General features: G+C 46.4%; 1 protein-coding gene and 1 pseudogene across 1 annotated transcript; both read left to right on the top strand.

Annotated features, from left to right (window-relative positions):
* Window positions 1-4,695, top strand: part of LOC103602590 — a 9,105-nt pseudogene extending 4,410 nt beyond the window's left edge.
* A 525-nt stretch (window positions 4,696-5,220) lies between these two features.
* PKDREJ (polycystin (PKD) family receptor for egg jelly) lies at window positions 5,221-11,614 on the top strand. Its single transcript, XM_008587000.1, has 2 exons — window positions 5,221-7,332; window positions 7,448-11,614. Exons 1-2 carry the CDS (start codon window positions 5,221-5,223, stop codon window positions 11,612-11,614), a joined length of 6,279 nt encoding a protein of 2,092 aa, XP_008585222.1.
* Window positions 11,615-19,281: the final 7,667 nt, after the last annotated feature.

Genomic DNA, 19,281 nt, shown 5'->3' with positions numbered 1-19,281 from the left:
CGTTATCATCAAAGGAACATCTTGTGGGCTGTGGGAACAGGCTTCAGGCTGGAGCGCTTTGCACTGATATAGTAACGACACTAATTTGAAGCCTATGCCCTAACCGACCAGGTGTTAGCAGATGACAAGGGCTGTCACCCTGCATACCACTGATTTCGAAGTTGCCCATTACTCTGCCAGAACCCTCAAAGGCTTATAAGCCCCTGCTTTTCTTTGTTCGGGGGAATTGATCCAACTCAGTCTCCCCTCCACATTGGTAATAAAGCCTCTTGGTTGAAATAGTGCCTGGCTCGGGTCTCTCTCCCTTTTCTCCATCTAGCCGAAGCTAANGGTTAAGCTTCAGTGAGTTCAGGGGACATTCAGTCCACAGTATCCTCTTCCCCTCACCCCTGCCGAGAGGCAGGGTCTTCCTAGAAGCCCCTCGACCTGTGCCCCTGGAGGGCCTGGGCCCCAGAAGCTGGTGTCAGCTTCAGAGCCAAGTGTGCCTGTGTTTCCTCTGGCCTAGGTGTGGCCTTACTGGGGGAGGGGGAAGGGGAACAGGCCTTTACACCCAAGAGGGCCCTCTGGAGGGCTGGTTGGCCTGTAGGGGCTGGGCCAAAAGGCCACAAACCCAGCACTGAAGGATATCAGAGGATGTCGCCCTGCCCAAGTGAGGGACCACAGATGAGAGGCCTTCAGAGCTGACCCTCTGAAGAGCCCGACGTGTCCTCCAAGGAAGAGTCAGCTTTGCAGCCATGCATGCAGCTAGATGACATCACTGACATGGTGAAGGTCAAGCAGGACCTTTCCTGCCCTGCCTTCTCTTCCCCCTTCACTTCCACCTTGGGGGTCAGAGGTTGGGAGGAGGGAAGAAAGCTCAGGCGAGTGCTGGGGGAGGTGAGAAGTTAATGCAGAATGAAGTCAGAGTCTTGACTATTACATGGACCTGGATATGTTAATTACTGAAAAAAATTTTTTTAATTAAAAGTGAAAAAAGAACTTTTTTACCCAAGGGCTGGGGAGGGGAGATGTAAATTCGTTTTCTTAAAGTTTGAAATCTGCTTACCCAACATACTGGTTATATTCATGAGGCAGCAAGTCCAAAGGTGCCTAACAACAATATTTCTAACAGAAAGATATAGAAAATGACCTTGACCACCGCCAGAAGGAGAATAGATGGAAGGAGACTAGCACAGAGCCTCAAAGGAGTACCACGTGGTGTGAAAACGAGCGAGTACAGCTGCGTGAAGCAGTGTGAGCGATCCACACCTATGGATGAAAATGTGCAATATGACGGCGTTATGGAAAGTTTAGCAAGTGCAAAGCAATACATTGCCAGAGGTCAGTATCTGTGCAGTAAAACAATAAGGAAATGCTTGAGAAAAAGAAAAGCTAGACCTGGGTTAATGGTTACCCCTGGGGGAGGGGCTGGGGATTCTCCTGGGAAGGACTGAGGCCTTCAACAGAGTTGGAATTATTTTATTCCTGTAGCTGGGATATAGGCACAGGGATGTCCTTTATCATTTTGAGAAAAGCTAGACCTGGGTTAATGGTTACCCCTGGGGGAGGGGCTGGGGATTCTCCTGGGAACGACTGAGGCCTTCAACAGAGTTGGAATTATTTTATTCCTGTAGCTGGGATATAGGCACAGGGATGTCCTTTATCATTTTGTATATCTTCTTGGACATCTTAGATATTTTATAATCAATAAAAGATACGCTTCACCCCTCTTCCCTTCTAGCTACTGACGCTGCTTTGATCCAGGACAGCAAAGACCTCCCCGTTCCCAAATCCAGCAGGCCACTTTTCCCACTTCAACTCCCCAAACTCAGCCACGGGGGACACAGCTGGCCACACACTCTTTCTTGGAAACCTCTTCCTGTGGCCTCCAGGACACCCCATCCTCCTCCTTCTCCTCTCTGCCTTGGCTTGACATTGAAATACTGGAGGACTTCAGGGTCTGTCCACTTCTTCATGGGTGGAGTCCCCTCCCTATGTGACCTGAGAGAGCCCCAATCCGACTCTCCAGGCCTGACAGTCCCCCTGTCTTAATCAGCTTGTGCTGCCATTTAGAAACACCACAGACCACGTGTCTTAAACAACAAACATTTATTTCTCATGTTTTGGAGGTTGGAAGTCCAAGATCAGGGTCCAGTTCCTGGGGAGGGCCTGCTTCCTGGTTTGTAGGTGGTCACCGCCTTTTTATGCCTTCATGTGGTGTTTCCTTGGCATGTGCACATGTGGCCACACACGTGTGCATGCGTGCAGACACACACACAATCTTCTCTTATGAGGCCATTAATCCCATCATGAGGGTGGGGCCCTCATGACCTAACCCACTCTAATTACCTCCCAAAGGCCCCACCTCCAAATGCCATCACTGGAGGTGAGGGTGATCTGGCTATGACATCTGTCATCCCTTTGATCGCCAAGGTTGATTCGGCTAACCTGGCTGGCAAGGCGGGTGTCCCCTTCCTCCCTCACTGCTCCATGTGCGTCCCCCCTGAAGCTGCATGCTTGGTCAAAGAGGACGACCCTCCCCAATAGAGAAGAGGACCATTCTTCGGTCAATGGTATACAAGTAGCTGCACTCCCCTGCTAGGACCTCCAAACAAGCCCCCAGATACCATCACATTGAGGCCTCAACATATGAATTTTGGGGAGACACAAACATTGTCTGTGGTGCCCCTAAATACCAGACTTAGATCAAGTTGACCCACAGGAAACTGCTGACATGTGACCAAGGTTGATATATTACAGCAGTGATTTCCTATGGTCCAGCCTAACACAGACCCTTCCTGGACAGATCTAACAGGAATGACATGACCAAAGCAGATGTAGTTATTCTTGTTGCTCATTTTCACTCATGTCTCACATCCAGGGCCAGTTTCACAGGAGTGCACCCAGGCAGTCACACGGTGCCCACTCTTAGAAGGACTCTGTGCTCAGTTTAATGCTCTGCTGCCTTGGTCTTGAAATTCGTAATAATTTTTGAATAAGGGGCATTTACAATTTGCAGAAGGCCTGGAAAATTATGTAGCGGACCCTGCTGATACCCAATCCATGAAAAAATGCTTTCTTTCCTGAATCCCTCACTGTTCCCTGCCTCCACCATCACAACTCAGACCAAGTCAAGATCAACGCATGTACATACTGGCAGTTCTTCCAGCAGCCAGGCCCGTCCCTTCCACCTCACCGGTCCCCTCTTGACTGTCCTCCCTTCTTTCGTTCCTGCCTACCTACAACCTTTTTCCACACAGCAGGATGATGCTTGCAAAATGGAAATCAGATCAGGCTCCTTTGCTGCTCAAAACCCTCCAAAGTCTTCCCAGCTCACTTGAAATAAAATTCAGTACAGTGGGGCTCAGGTCTGTGTACTCTGAACACCACCCCACTTCCATTTTGGCCAAACCAACTGCACCCGAGTTTCTCCACAAATTTCCTGCTGGTGAGGCTCCAGCATTTGAGGGTGATGATGGATTTCATGTGTTTGAGAGCAATGCCTTGCCTACCATGTGAGCAATGAGGAGCTGCGGGGGAGTACTGCAGAGGCAGCAGCCCAGGTGGCGTAGTGGGTGAGCTTTGCTGATGGTGACACAGAGCCCCAGCCAGTACCTGCGTGTTCCCCACCTTGGGCATTGTGTACCACAACCAAAAGGCCACTGAGAATGCAAAGGAGGAGGTGAGGCAAATCCTGGGGCTGCTGGATGCTCACTTGAAGACAAGGACTTTTCTTATCGGCAAACAGGTGACACAGGCCAACACCACAGCTGTCCACCCTGTTGTGGCTCTATAAACAGGTCCTGGAGCCTTCTTTCCAGCAGGCCTTTCCCAATACCAACTGCTGGTTCCTCACCTGCATTAACCAGCCCCAGTTCTGGGCTGTCTTGGGGGAGGTGAAACTGTGTGAGAAGACGGCCCAGTGTGATTGTAAAAAGTCTGCAGAGAGCCAGCCTACAAAGGACACCCCACGGAAAGAGAAAAGCTCATGGGAGAAGCAGAAGCCCCAGGCTGAGCGGAAAAGGAGAAAAAGGCAGCTGCCCCTGCTGCTGAGGAGATGGACAACTGTGAGCAGACGCTGGCCGCTGAGCCAAAGGCAGAGGACCCCTTTGCTCACCTGCCCGGGAGTACCTTTGTGTTGAGTGAATTTAAGCGCAAGTACTCCAACGAAGACACACTCTCGGTGGTGCTGCCATATCTTTGGGAACACTTTGGTAAGGATGGCTGGTCCCTGTGATACTCTTGAGTACCGCTTCCCTGAAGAGCTCACCCAGACCTTTGTGAGTCGCAACTTCATCACTGGAATGTTCCAGCTACTGGACAAGCTGAGGAGTTGCCAGTGCCATCCTCTTTGGAACCAACAATAGCAGCTACATTTCTAGAGTGTGAGTCTTCTGAGGCCAGGAGCTTGCCTTTCCTCTGAGTCCAGATTGGCATGTGAACTACAAGTCACATACATGGTGGAAACTGGATCCTGGCAGCAAGGAGATCTAGACATTAGTTCAAGAGTACTCTTCCTGGGAGAGGGCCTGCCAGCATATGGGCAAAGCCTTCAACTGGGGCAAGACCTTCAAATGAACATCTCTTGCCATCACCTAGCTGCCTGCACCCACCCTTCAGGAAGATGGGGGACATTAAAGGAAACTGAACATTGAAAAAAAAGAAAAAAGAAATTTAAGTAGACAAACAAAAAAAGAGAAATGTGTGGAATGGCTAATGCTAAATGAATTAATAAATAAAAGAAAAAAATCAGAGGAGATAATGAGACAAATTATAAAGTGGTAAGCCTAAATCCAACCATATCAACAACTACACTAAATGGTGATGGTGTTAATACTTCAATTACAAGGCAGAGATCGACCGAGTGGATAAAAAATAAAAACACTGCCTATAAATGACCATTTAAAATATAAACACATAAATAAGTTGAAAATAAATGAATGAAAAAAGATATGTCACACAAACAGTAAGCAGGAAAGGGCTAGTGTGGCTATTTTAACATCGGTAAAACAGACTTCAAAACAAAGATTATTACCAGAGATAGGGAGAGGCATTTCATAATGATATAAGGGGCAATTTATTGGGAAGACATACCCTCAAATGCATATACACTTAATAAACAGAGCCCCAAAATACACAGCAAAAGCTGACAGAATTCAAACCAGAGTAGGAGAGATTAACCTCTCTGCAATTAACAGTAGACAAAAATTCAGAAAAGACATAGAAGATCTGACCAACTCTATGAACCACCTCAATCCATTCTCGCCCCGCGCCGCCCCGCCGGTCGACCCTCGCCCCTTCGCCGGCTTCGTGGCCCGCACCACGTGTCGCACAGAGGGACCCACGCCCGTCGTTCTGGAAGCCGTCCACGCGTCCGGTTCCGAAGCCGTGGCGTCCTCAGTGTCCTGCCAGATAAAGCCCTGTCTCATTAGGCAGGTGAAGATCAACACAGACAGTTTTCCTGTGATCTTGCTCAGGAGGGCGGAAGCCACCATCAATGCCACCGTTCAAGTTGACTGCCCGCATGCCCCGGCCGTGGTCGAGCGCTGGCAGGTCTTTTCCGTGCCCTCTGTAGGTGACGTGCCCGACTGGACTCGGCCTTTGGATGTACCACAACTCAAGTTAGGGAAAAGTCCATGGTTCCTACACATCCCCAGCAACTCACTGACGTTTGGGGTGTATGTATTTAATTTCACAGTGTCCATCAACACATTGGACCCCAAAATGCCTCTGTTAAAAGACTCGGACTCCATCTATGTCTGGATTGTTCGAAGTCCCCTGAAGGCCGTTATTCTTGGGGATGCCAACATAACAGTTAATTTTACAGATAGGCTGGTGCTGGATGGAACGACGTCCTCTGACCCAGATGCAGACAGCCCATTAGAGGGACTCCATTTTTTTTGGTACTGTACCACAAATCCAAGAAACTATGGTAAAGATCAGATAATAGTGATGAGCAAGGAAGTCTGTCACCCAGAGCAGTCTAATCTGAAGTGGCCATGGGCCTCTGGCCCTGTGCTAACAGTTTTGCCAGAAACACTTAAAGGTGACCATGTGTATTTTTTCAGAATGGTGATCCAGAAGAGTTACAGAACAGCATTTTCTGATAAAAGTGTACATGTGCTCAAAGGACCCGCACCTATAGCACATATTTCATGTATTGAAAATTGTGATAGAAATTTAATTATATCCAATAGATTTTCTTTGTTTCTAAATTGCACAAACTGTTCGAGCCATGATTTCTATAAATGGTCAATTTTGTCTTCTTCAGGTGGCGAGATGCTATTTGATTGGATGGGGCAAACAGTAACAGGAAGGAATGGTGCTTATTTGTCTGTGAAAACTTTTGCTTTTAGGCATTTTTTGGAAGCTAAGTTTTGGGTTTCTCTGTATCTAGCAAGTTGGAGTGGAATGACCTTGGTCTTGAAACATTCCGTTATCATTAACCAAGGTCCTAAAGTTGGAGGATGCAAAATTAATCCAGCCAAAGGAACTGCATTTTTTACTAAATTTGTTGTCCAGTGTAGGGATTTTAAGGATAAGGACATTCCTCTTACATATAAAATAATCATTTCTGATTTCTACAGTTTGGGTGAAATCAGTTCGGTAAAAGAGAACACCTTGGGGACTGTCCTCTATTTGGGAACTGAGTCCACAACGCCTCCTTCCTTTCTCCCTGTTGGTGTGTTGGCTAATCATTATGCCATAAAGATATATGCTCAGGTTTATGACTCTCTAGGAACTTTTTCTCAGGTGACTTTGTATGCCACCGTGCAGGCTCCTACTGACAAAAATTCATCAAATACTGTGTTGCGTCACCTACTCAGTCTCACCATGGGACCAAATTCATTACTATCTACATTGCTCCAAAAGCAGGATTTTTTACCTGCAGGTTACTTAATGTATATAGTAGCTTCTGTTTTGAATAACATGAGAACTGAATTAACTCTCCAAGATGACAAAGCCAATCTCCGAGAACACCTTGTCAATCAGTCTTTTGCTCTTCCTGTACACACTTTGGAGGAAATTGGCCAGGTAGTCACGGCTATTACCAAATTAACCCAGAAAGCCTGTGAGTTGACTCGAGTTGCTCAGAAACGTGCCACAGTGAGGCTGTGGCAAGCAAACCAAGCCCTACAAGAGTATCGACAAAAAGATAAATGCTTTCGCTCTGAACAAATAGAAATTGTGAGCACTGGAATATTAACAAGTTTGTCTAATATCCTTAAGCTGACTTCTCATCATGAGGTGGCTGAAGATCATTTCTATGTAGTTGAATCTCTGTCAGACACAATATTGGCTAATAAAGTGCCAGGGAATGAAACCACTGTAATGAGGACCCCCAACTTGAACATATTTGTCAAGAAAGTTGAGAAGCGGGACGTTACTCGCATCTCTGTCAGACACAATATTGGCTAATAAAGTGCCAGGGAATGAAACCACTGTAATGAGGAGCCCCAATTTGAACATATTTGTCAAGAAAGTTGAGAAGCGGGACGTTACTCGCGTCTTCCAAAATGACAGACACTGTTTTCATCCCACACTCAATGTGAGCAGTGTTCCTACTCTGCCTGCAAATGCCCCAATTTCTGCGATGTTCTGTGAGTTTGCAGATGACCCCTTTCCCTGGCTAAATGATATGGGAAGCATGTCTGTAGAGGTGGTTGGATTCAGAATGACGGGAGCCACAGATCAGGGCAGCATGATAGAGATCACACCTGATGTAGCAGAGGTGTACCTCATCAGAAAAAACTTGACCTTTGCAGCTTTTAATCTCACAGTGGGACCTGACAGCAATGTCAATGAGTCTCTGAAGATGACAACAGGAGCATTTAGCTTTGAAGTGGACAGCAGAGTCCTTAGGGAGGTGCTGGTCCACATTGTGACAGAAGTGACCGTGTTGTTCAATGTATTGGTGTACGCAGGCAATCAGGTCACCCCCACCGCTCTGGTGGCCACCTTCCTCGTGCCTCATGACATGCCTCCAGTTGCCAACCAGACTGTCCCATTTGACCCAGCCTGTACAGTTAAGGAGGCCCGTGTGATCTGCCTATCACTGTCCCTGCTGCAGGTCATAGTTGAGCGCAGCAGCTCATCCATGTGCACCATATCGATGCTTCTGCAGGCACCTCACTTTGTCATGAAGCCCAGTGACAAGCTAGTGAGAGTTTCTCTTTTCAGCGTTCAGTGCTTGGACATGTATGGGATCCAGAGTGAGTGGAGAGAAGATAACTGCATTCTTGGCGAGAAGACCACCTGGCGCAAAGTTCACTGTGTCTGCAAGAACACAGTGAGGGCCAGGCGGCAGCTGAGCACCATCAAACTAACCAACGTTCACCTGCATACCCGCTATGTGCTGGCCATGGTGATTGTGGCCCCTAATTTTGTGGATCTACAATTAAAAGTCATCAAGAACCTTTACCAAAACCCCGTGACCCTCTTCACTGTGCTCTTCATTATGCTTGCGTACATAATCCTGGCTTTCTGGGCTTTGCACAGGGACAAAATGGACCAGTTTCTTCGGGATCATGTGGTAGTTCTACCCGATAATGATCCTTATGATAACATATGTTACCTGGTCACTATTTTTACAGGGAGTCGTTGGGGATCTGGGACCAGGGCCAATGTCTTTGTGCAACTTAAAGGAACAGCAAGTGCCAGCAAAGTGCACTGTTTAAGCCATCCACATTTCACCACCCTCTACCGAGGAAGCATCAACACTTTCCTCCTAACGACGAAAAGTGACCTGGGGGACATTCATTCCATTCGTGTATGGCACAATAATGAAGGCAAAGCGCCAAGTTGGTATTTAAGTAGAGTCAAAGTGGAAAATCTGTTCAGCAGACACATTTGGCTGTTCATATGCCGGAAGTGGCTATCTGTTGACACTGCTTTGGACAGAACTTTTCATGTTATCCACCCAGATGATCCTCTGACCAGAAAGGACTTCTTTCTTATAGATTTGAGTTATAAGCTAGGGAAGAACCACCTGTGGTTCTCTATTTTCGCTGGAGTCGTTGCTAAACCATTCAATAGGCTCCAAAGATTGTCCTGCTGTTTAGCGATGTTGCTGAGCTCTCTTCTTTGTAATATTATGTTCTTTAATCTAAATACACAAGAAGAAACTGAGTCAAAAGAATGGCACTTCATCAGATCAATGGTGATAGGAATTGAAAGTGTCATCATTACCATCCCTGTGCAATTATTAATAACTTTTTTGTTTACCTATTCCCAGAAGAAACCACAAGTGAATCTAGATGAGGTATCTCCTCAAAAGCATCCCCTGCTGTCAGAAGGAAGTGGGTACTGGGAAGAACGTTTGGAAAAGTGGCATGCTTATGAAACTGCTGAGGCACAGCCCAGGGAGGCTGCAAAGCCTGAGTCTAGGGGAAAGCCTGGACTTCATCAGGCTTCTGTTAGGGAGACCTTCAAAACAGCACGCCAGCCTGAGAAAGCAGAAGCCAAGGCCCCAAAGACCCACAGACCAAATACAAATTTCAGTAACAAAAATATAAAAGACAATCAGGATGTTGGTTCTAGAGAGCCCTCTTCCCAGCAGCATCCTACACATCTTAAAACAAAGCGCCGGATTGTCCTGCCTTGGTGGTGTGTTTATGTAGCCTGGTTCTTGGTTTTTGCCACTTCTAGCATATCCTCATTCTTTATTCTGTTTTATGGACTGACTTATGGCTACGACAGGTCAACAGAATGGCTCTTGGCATCTGTTTGTTCATTCTGTCAGTCAGTTTTTCTGGTGCAGCCATCTAAAATTATATTCTTGTCAGGCCTCAGAACTAAGAATCCCAAATACTGTAAAAACCTTTCGTGGTCAACCGGGTATCATTACACAGAGATCAAGCTGCAGGGGATACCTCCTGATGACATGCAGAAGCTCCATCACCACATTGTCCGAATCCGAGGCTCGAGGATGTACCAGCCCCTCACAGAAGACGAAATCAGAATATTCAAAAGAAAGAAGAGGGTCAGGAGAAGAGCCTTGCTATTCCTGAGTTATCTGCTAACTCACTTCATCTTTCTAGCCCTTTTGCTGGTCCTCACCATCCGACTAGGCCACACTGACAGCTTTTACCATAACCGGTTTCTTCATGATCAGCTCTCTGTGGATCTTGCTATGGTGACAAAGCTGGAGGACATCTACAGATGGCTGAACAGCGTGCTGTTGCCTTTGATACACAATGAGCTGGAGCCAACAGTGCTCCTTCACAGCTCCTCTAAAATCCTTGGCCTTCCACTGATGAGGCAGGTGAGAGCAAAATCTAGGGAGAAGATGTGTCTGCCTGCCGAAAACGTGCAAAACAGCGTCGCAAGAGAAATTCGTTGTCGTCCTAAATATGGTGCTGACCCAGAAGACACAAGAAACTATTCTGGTTCTTGGAATGAAGTTGATAAGTGGGGTATAGACAAGAATGTGGATGGGTTTACTTATCAGCCTCAAGGAAAGCAATGGGTGCATTATTCCTATGGACTATTACATACCTATGGATCAGGAGGGTATGCCTTCTATTTTTTTCCAGAGCAGCAGCAGTTTAATTCTACACAGAGGCTCAAAGAACTCCAAAGAAGCAATTGGCTTGATGAGAAGACGTGGGCTGTGATTTTGGAACTAACGACTTTTAATCCAGATGTAAATCTGTTCTGTAGCGTTTCAGTCATATTTGAGGTCTCTGAGTTAGGAATTGTCAACACAAGCATATCCGTTCGCTCTTTCTCACTTGCCGATTTCAACAGAAAAACTTCAGCAGAAATCTACCTGTACGTGGGCATTCTCATTTTTTTTGTAGCCTACATCATCGATGAGGGCTATGTCATCACACAAGAAAGAGCCTCCTACGTGAGAAGTGTGTATAATTTGCTCAACTTTGCTTTAAAGTGCATATTTACTGTGTTGATTGTGCTCTTTTTCAGGAAACACTTTTTGGCAACTGGCATGATTCAGTTTTACTTGTCGAACCCTGAAGACTTCATTCCCTTTCATGCAGTTTCTCAAGTAGATCATGTCATGAGGATAATTTTGGGTTTCCTGTTATTTCTGACAATTTTGAAGACACTCAGGTATTCCAGATTCTTCTATGATGTGCGCCTGGCTCAGAGGGCCATCCAGGCTGCCCTTCCTGGCATCTGCCACATGGCATTTGTGGTGTCTGTGTATTTCTTCGTATACATGGCTTTTGGTTACCTGGTATTTGGGCAGCACGAATGGAACTACAGTAACTTGGTTCGTGCCACTCAGACAATCTTCTCCTATTGTGTTTCAGCTTTTCAGAACACTGAATTTTCCCATAACAGGATCCTCGGGGTCCTGTTCCTCTCATCTTTCTTTCTGGTAATGATCTGCATCTTAATCAACTTATTTCAGGCAGTGATTTTGTCATCCTACGAGGAAATGAAGCAGCCTGTGTATGAGGAACCATCAGAAGAAGCGGAGGCAATGACTTACCTGTGTCGCAAGCTGAGAACTGTGTTCAGCTTTCTGACCTGCCAGTCTAGGGCCAGAGACGAGCCTGAGTTCTTCATCGACATGCTCTATGGGCAGCCAGAGAAGAACAGCCGCCGGTATCTGGGGCTGAAGACCAGAAACATCAATGGGAAGAAAATGGTTTACCTCGTTGTTTGATCACTGGTTTGAAGAACCACAAGCAAGAGTTTCCCCAAATGCTGCCTTTGTGGGATTAAGGATGTTTAGTGGCTCAGTCATGCTTTCTACCCATGTCTGTCACAATGCACACCCCCTTCGCAAGTATCCCCACCCTTGGCCTCCGCTCTTGGGGACATGAAAGTAGGAGTGTAGGGCATGGTCTGGAGATAGAAGGAGGGCACACCATGGGATTCCTGGACTGACTCCCTTTGGAAGGAATTACCTGATTTCTGCTATGGGGCAACCCTCGTTTCTTTGGAGCCGGCAGTAGTTTAGAGGAGTTAGAGCCACTGGTTTTGAGAACCAGATTTGGGGGAGGAGGCTAAAGGGGCCCCACCTGGACCTGGCCAGGTGGAACATTCCACACTGCTTTTATGTTCAAGCCAGGCTGGAAACCAGTGGCCTGCTGCTCCAGCCCAGGGGCCCAGGTGCACTGGCCTTGCTGGCAGTCCCCTTTGCAGGCCAGAGCTGTGGAGCCTCCCCCTTCCCCATTCCTGCTGGACCAGGGCTGGAGGGGCCTTGCAGGGAGTTCCAGGACTGGCCCTTGTCCTTGGGAATGCAGGGATGGGAGTCATGGGTCAGAACTCTGTTGCTTCCTGTTCGTTTCTTAAGGCTACTGCAAGTTAAAGGAAAATTTAGTAACATTTTCTAACCAAGAGACATGGCTTTTGTTAAACAGAAAGATGTGTATGGGTTCACATTAAAATATAGTAAATGTGCTATATACTGCATATAGCAATATATACATCCAGAACTAGGGCATTTGGTTATTTATGGCATGGTGGATTACTTAGGAATAAGGAAAATGTGGTTTATCGTTTAAGAGAAACAATGCCTAGTGGCTGTTATATATTTCACTCAGAAGCATGTTCATTTATGTAGATGTCACTTTAAGCTTTATCAGAATTAAATGTGAGATTTCTTCCGTGAGACTTGCAATGATTTCTGCGTGAGGAGCACGTACACTCACAGTTCCTGCCCTCAAAGTCCAGGGCCAGGAAAGGGACAACCAAATCAGGTGGGTGGCTGCTTTGTACCCCTTTCGTGCCCCATCACCTGAGCACTGGAACGGCACACGCTCCTGCAGGCATGCACCAGTGTGTCCGTTATTTCCTCCCAAGGGGATGCCTGAGAACCTGGGCAGCCTGTGTCTCTGCCGGATGAGGAAATGGAGAAGTCCAGTGACTCACCATTAGCGAGTGGCAGGTCAGATTTGGATTTTCTAACTCCCTGGTGGGGAGGTCATGGGAGTGGCCTGTCCCATACTGGCCCACTGGTTCCGACTGGAGCACACATTCATTAAAGAGTACCTCTCTTAACCACATGACTTCTGAACAGATTGAACAAAAGAGTAAACATGGGGGCCAAATGACTAGTTTTTACTGATAGAGGCCAATGGCAGTCTGGTCAAATTTACTTGCCCATTGCACTGTAGAATGAGGGAGTTTAAGCCCCAGCTGCAGGCAACACTGGGTGAGCTTGCCCTTTGAGGTGGCGAAAACCGCTGGCAGGCCAGGCAGAGACTCACGCTGTCTGCGGTTGGGTGCGCCCAAGCACTCTCCCCAAACTTAGCAATCAGCTAAAGTCTCTGCCCCTCCCCAGGAGCCGAGGGAGGCAAGGGGCAGAGGGAGACTTCCCATCCTGGGAAGGAAGCATGGAGTGGGGTCTGGGGGAGGCTTTCCCACCAACAGGGCCAGTGGGAGAGTGAGTTACTGATGAGTCAGGGAGGGTCACAGTCATGAACACAGGGCCCAAGGAGCAGTTCCAGCCAGAAAAGCCTCAGGGAGTCAGTGAGGGCCCTGGTGATGGGAGCATCCAGAAAGGGTGGTCCAGGAACAAGCACTGGAAGTGGTCTGAGTGAGGACCAGGGAAGAAGATGCTCAACTTCTTGGTGCAAATTTGAAATCTCACAGTTGCAGGATTTTATCTACGCATGCTGGGAAAGAGGAGAGTACCAGAGATATTCTTCTAACCTGACAGAGCAATGTCAAGTATCTGTTCAGTTTAGAAACATAGAGATGCCAATTATAACATTATCAGGAAGAGACAGTACCAAGTAAGACAAATCAAAATTCATGTTTCTTTTGAAGGCCATTTTCATGGCAACAATTTCCAAAGGAGTCTTTTAAGACTCCTTTGTTCTCGTTATACTCCAGGGATAGGTCAGGAATATTCTAGAACACTTGGCATCAATCATGATACCTTCCCAACTCTATCACACAGGGAAACAAGATGGATGTTCTTATTTTAGCCCCTTATTAACTCAGAGTAGTTAAAAAATTTTTACATGCAGAGAGAGCTCTCTCTCTCTAACTCCAGAGGAGAGGGGACAGATATGTCCTTCCTCTATCTCAAACTCTTTTGTTAGTTACAAAGACTTGCATTTTTAAGGCCCAATTCTGGAATTTCATTAGCACTAAAAGCAAAACACAAGCCCTTAGGCTGCAATGTTACTGGCAGAAACAGGGAATAGGATGAATAGGACTGTGCTTAGTGACATGGGGGGCATAAGGAATTAATCTTCCCCAATACCTCCCTTTTGCTGCTGTCAGCAATACTTTAACTTTAGATTTTAATCAGCATTCAATTCCTTTCAATTTTCAGATTTCCTTTCTCAGTCTTCACCTAAATGCACGAGGTACAATTATTTATTCAATACTGTGATAACCTTTTTTTTTTTAATACTGGCAGAAACAGGGAATAGGATGAATAGGACTGTGCTTAGTGACATGGGGGGCATAAGGAATTAATCTTCCCCAATACCTCCCTTTTGCTGCTGTCAGCAATACTTTAACTTTAGATTTTAATCAGCATTCAATTCCTTTCAATTTTCAGATTTCCTTTCTCAGTCTTCACCTAAATGCACGAGGTACAATTATTTATTCAATACTGTGATAACCTTTTAAGACCACATTTATACAACATTTATAAGTATAACCGTAACATACAGGCAATTACTTTTCCCACAAGCCTACCCCTAACACCTGTGCAGCCCGGGGCAGGACTACGAATCCCCATATATCTAAATATTTAGATGTTATACAACAAGCTTACAAACTGTTACATAAAATACGTTATATCCACTTACCTTGACAATACACCTTCATGAAGACAAAATAAAAAATTGTGTAAAAATATGGTATTCATACAGCTGAAAATTGGCAAAATATCAAAGATAACTCAACTTAATTTTCATTGTGCACCTGTGGGTGTTCTATTGATGGGCCATATGAATTATATGTAATAAAGACACATGCAATTCATAAATTAATATGCATTTATTCCATAAGTTTTATTTTTCTTGCCTTTGTTTCAGAAAAATCAGTGTTGATATAATAAAGATTTTCACACCATTATGTTCTATTAACAATAGTGTCAAATTAGACAACCTTTCCTGAGTCATTATACTTTGAAGATAGCTTTAAATTCTTTCAATTGGGAGAAACTTCACTCTCCTGAGGGAGTAGCAACTGGAATTATGAATAAGATTGTTAGTTTTAGATTCACAGCTGAAACATGAATATTGAAATCAAGTTTAAACATTGTAAGGATGGTGTGTATGAAAAACCATCATGATTTTTTTGTGTGTGTGTGTGTCTTTTTTTTTTCCATGTCCGGCAACGGATCGCAACCCTCAGTGTTGCCCCTGTACCGGACCGGGGACCGGCAACGGGATTGCAAACCTCGGTGTTGCTCCCACGCCTCGCTCAGCCAGTGAGTGGGAACCGGTCAGTATGTGGGATCCAAACCCTCGGGCGGGAGCGCCACCGCGCTTCCCAAGCGGCGCACTATCCAGTGCGCCACCGGGCCGGCCCCAAGGTGTAGTCTATTGAAGAGAGATTTGAACAGTGAGCAACCTACTGAAATTTTTCTTTCTTTTTATCAGCACTGAAAAATGTAAAAGAAGAAAAACAAATCCTATAAGGATCCAAATATCGTTGTAAATAACGGTGATAAAATAATGACAACCTGTTTATAATGAAAGAAAAATATTTTGCAATATTTTCTGCAATCATGACGGTTTCGGAAAAAGACAAAAAAAAAAATAAAATAGACTACACCTTGATGTGCAGTGGCCAGAAAATAGTCTGTATAGAAATCAGACTCAGGATTTGTTCATGAATCTTCTTCAGATTCTAGTATTTGTTTCCTAGTTCTAATTCCCCTAAATTGTACTTGAATGTCATTTTAGTGCTTATTTCATATGCAGTTTCTTTTGGGAAACTATTTCTTCCCTACAACTTTATGAAACATTTTTAATCCTTTTGGATTTTTAAAGATTTTTCAAATATTAATAACTGTGGACAGCTCAAATTCAAAATTTACTTTCTGCCAAAGACCATGATTTGCTGTTTGAATATTACATATTATTTCACTTAACTCTTCTAATGCACCTCATCTGTAACTTGTCTAAATTAAATCTAATTGCTATAACAGCATTCATGGGATTACTATCATGAATCTGACAATAGTAACAGGTCAAATTTGAAATGCTTTATCAAGATGTTCTATCGTTGGGTAGATCCAGAAATAAAAACAACCCAATACATAATCTTTTTTTTTTTTTTTTTAAAATTCCCAGTAAGGGGATCTTAACCCTTGACTTGGTGTTATCAGCACCACGCTCTCCCAAGTGAGCTAACTGGCCATCCCTATATAGGGATCCAAACCTGTGGCCTTGGTGTTATCAGCACTGCACTCTCCCAAGTGAGCCACGGGCTGGCCCAATACATAATCTTTGAATTGATCCAAAGAATGTCACTGTTGTAAGCACAGCTGAGGCCATGCCTACAAGTCAGGAAATAAAACTGCTTGCTAATTTCGCTAGCCCAGGTCCAGGGCCCCTCTAGCTCAGGCCTAAGAGTGGTTCTGGTTCCCTGTATTACTAAAATGCCTTGTATAATCCTTACTTTCAGTGTCCCAAAGAAGTAAGTCCCAGACCCCAGTTTGATACAACTTGGCAACATTCCTCTTGAGAAGCCAAGGGTTGGTTCTGGTCTGTCAGGAACAGAGGCAGCACCCCTTGGCAATGAAGGTGCACACACATCACCCGGCCTGGGGACCGGTTACAGAGGAGACTGGCGAAGACTGCAGGCTGGTGGTGAGGCTGGCGGAGAAAGGCCGCTGCAGCTCCGAGGGAGGCCTTGTCTCCCTCGGAACAAAACCCCTAAAGCCTTGGGGGAGGCAAACCCTGTCATCCCCAAGGCACATGTTAAGATCCACTGCGGCTGAGGTGAGGGTCCCCCCTGGGCAGGAGTGGAGCCCACAGGCAGAGCCAGGCCTGCTAGCTCCAGAATCCATGCCCTTAACCCCACAGAATGGTGCCTCCCATACTCAGGAGGCCCTGGAGGAAGGGGAATCGGCAGAAGCTGGTGTGGCTGGGGCCCGGGGCTAGTGGAGAAGCCCGGAAGGTCGAAAGGAAAGCGGGGTGCAGACCACGAGGGCAACGTGACGTGTCCCGAGGCCACACGGCTTCATAAAGGTCACAGGAAACACGGGGCTGGCTCTGAACCCACCCTGTCTGCTGCCTTCCGCGGGCACAGCCGCGTCCCGCGTGCGGGGCTGACGTCCCGACCGGGAGCCAGGTGGCCGCGAGCGGACCAAGGCCGGGCATTTCAGCCCTGGGGACGCGCCAGGGCGGGACGGCGCGGAGCCGCGGCGTGAGTCAACCTCCGCGCCCCTCGGCTATCGCGGCCCTCGCCCCGGCGACCTCGACTTTGCCCAACCCGGTGGAAAACCCAGAAAGAAGCTGAGCGCCTCGGAGCTGCCAAAGCAGGTCCACCCCCACAACCGACGCCTCAGCTGGGGACCCGATNTCGGTGGAGGGGACGGCGTTTGCGGAGGCTCGGGGGTAAGGGCCGGGGCAGCCCGGGGTCGCTCACCTGCTGGAGGGGCGGCGCTTCCCGGAGCCGCGGCGAGGCACTAGGTAGCTCCGGTGGACGGGTACGGAACGGCGTTAGGTACACGCACACCCAGAATAGGGTTTTAATTTTTAAAAAGTCATTCTTAACCCGTGCTTCCAAGATTTGCCCCTGGCGTTGTCCGACTCCAGAGCTCACGCTGCTGGACATACATCACACTCGGGTTCAGATGAAGGAGGTCACAGCTGGGAGCGAGGGGCCAGCTGATGAGGTTGTATTTGGTAACGTTGAAAGATGTGTAGAATTCCACAGGCAAAGAAAGAGTCTGGTAATAATCTACGAAATCCTAACTTTTCTTGAACCCATCAAATGGCCGAGGTCACAGGGCGACCAATTAGCTAGAAATCTAAGGAAAGACAGATTCCTCAGACCCATCAGTGTGCATGGGAAGGGGTTCCACACAAGCAGATGGGAATTCAGCTAAAAGTTTTAATTAAATGCTGTATACCAAATATACCGAGTGTGGACTAGTGTGAGAGTATAGAGTCCCTGGGAGCCACAAAAACGGGAGTTTGTACCCACTTTGGGCATTCACTAGGTGCTCATGTGAAAGATGGGGGAGGACAGGGCAGGAGAAAGCTTTCCTGGTGGTGGCTGTTGTCCAGGCTGGATTTGTGTGGGTCCTTCTCCCTTTTCAAACAAAACCCTTAAACTGCTGAGGTATGGGTAGAAAATCCTGACACTCTGTGGGGCACAGGTGAAAACCAGTGGCAGCTGGAGAGGGAGAAAAGGGAATGCTCCGGGGGTGGGGTGGGGGGTGGGGTGTAGAGTCAGGAAACTGTCCTAAGCCTGTATCATTAGAGGTCTGTACCTGTGGCAGGGGCAGGATTGCTGGGAAAGCCTGAGAGCCAGGGACACAGGGCCTGCCCAAGACTGAAGCTCGACCAGGACATAGGGAGCCCAACACCATCATACAAACAGGCAGCTACAGCCTACTGCTTAAAACTGACACTGAAAAAAAAAAAAAAACAACCCTCTGGGCAGATGAATCCTCACCCCAAGCACAGGTAGTGCCAGAGAAATTTGAAGCCAGCAATGCCCTGAGAATAACCACTGCAACTACAAAACCCAAACTCCCCTCAACTACTGATGAGATTCACTCACTACCCCACACTAAAGGCCCAGCAGAAAGAGACATGCCCATTTTCAGTCAGAAGTAGTACTTACTCCACGATCGTACAAATGATCTCCAGCCTTCAACCAAAATTGAGACATACAAAGAAACAAACAAAACCAAGAAGCCCCACTGTTGCAGATCAAAACAACAGGACCAGAATTAGATATGACCCAGATGTTATAACTATCAGACAGGATGTTTTAAAAAGCCTGGTTAATATGTTAAAGTCTCCAGTGAAAAAGTGTACAACATGCATAAATAGATGGGGGATTTTAGCAGAGAAGGAAACTGAGTCAACAGAAATGGTTGTAATGAAAAACAGATGGATGCCTTCAAAGGGCACATCAGTTGATTTGACGTGGCCAAGGGAAAAAAGCTAATGAACTTGAAAATAGGACAGTAGAAATTACCTGAACTGAAACACAAAGAGAAAAGAGCGATTAGAAAAGAGTCTTTGTTAAAAAAAATAAATAAAAAAGGGAAAAAAAAACCCCCAGAACAGCATCCAAGAACAGTGGGACAATATCAAATGGTGTAACATATTTGTATTTGGAATCTCAGTAGAAGAGAAAGAATGGAGCAGAAGAAATAGTTGAATTTTCCAAAGA

Source organism: Galeopterus variegatus, unplaced genomic scaffold, assembly GCF_000696425.1.
Source record: "Galeopterus variegatus unplaced genomic scaffold, G_variegatus-3.0.2 Scaffold4210, whole genome shotgun sequence".
Classification (NCBI taxonomy): Eukaryota; Metazoa; Chordata; class Mammalia; order Dermoptera; family Cynocephalidae; genus Galeopterus; species Galeopterus variegatus.
The sequence above is the reverse complement of the archived record's forward strand: the minus strand, read 5'-3'. Positions and strand labels throughout refer to the sequence as shown.

Bases quoted from the DNA above. Each gene is read 5' to 3' on its own strand.
- PKDREJ (XM_008587000.1), top strand. From the start codon at position 5,221: ATGAACCACCTCAATCCATTCTCGCCCCGCGCCGCCCCGCCGGTCGAC. The intron at 7,333-7,447 runs ATATTTGTCAAG...CCCAATTTGAAC, and splicing joins TGAGGACCCCCAACTTGAAC to ATATTTGTCAAGAAAGTTGA.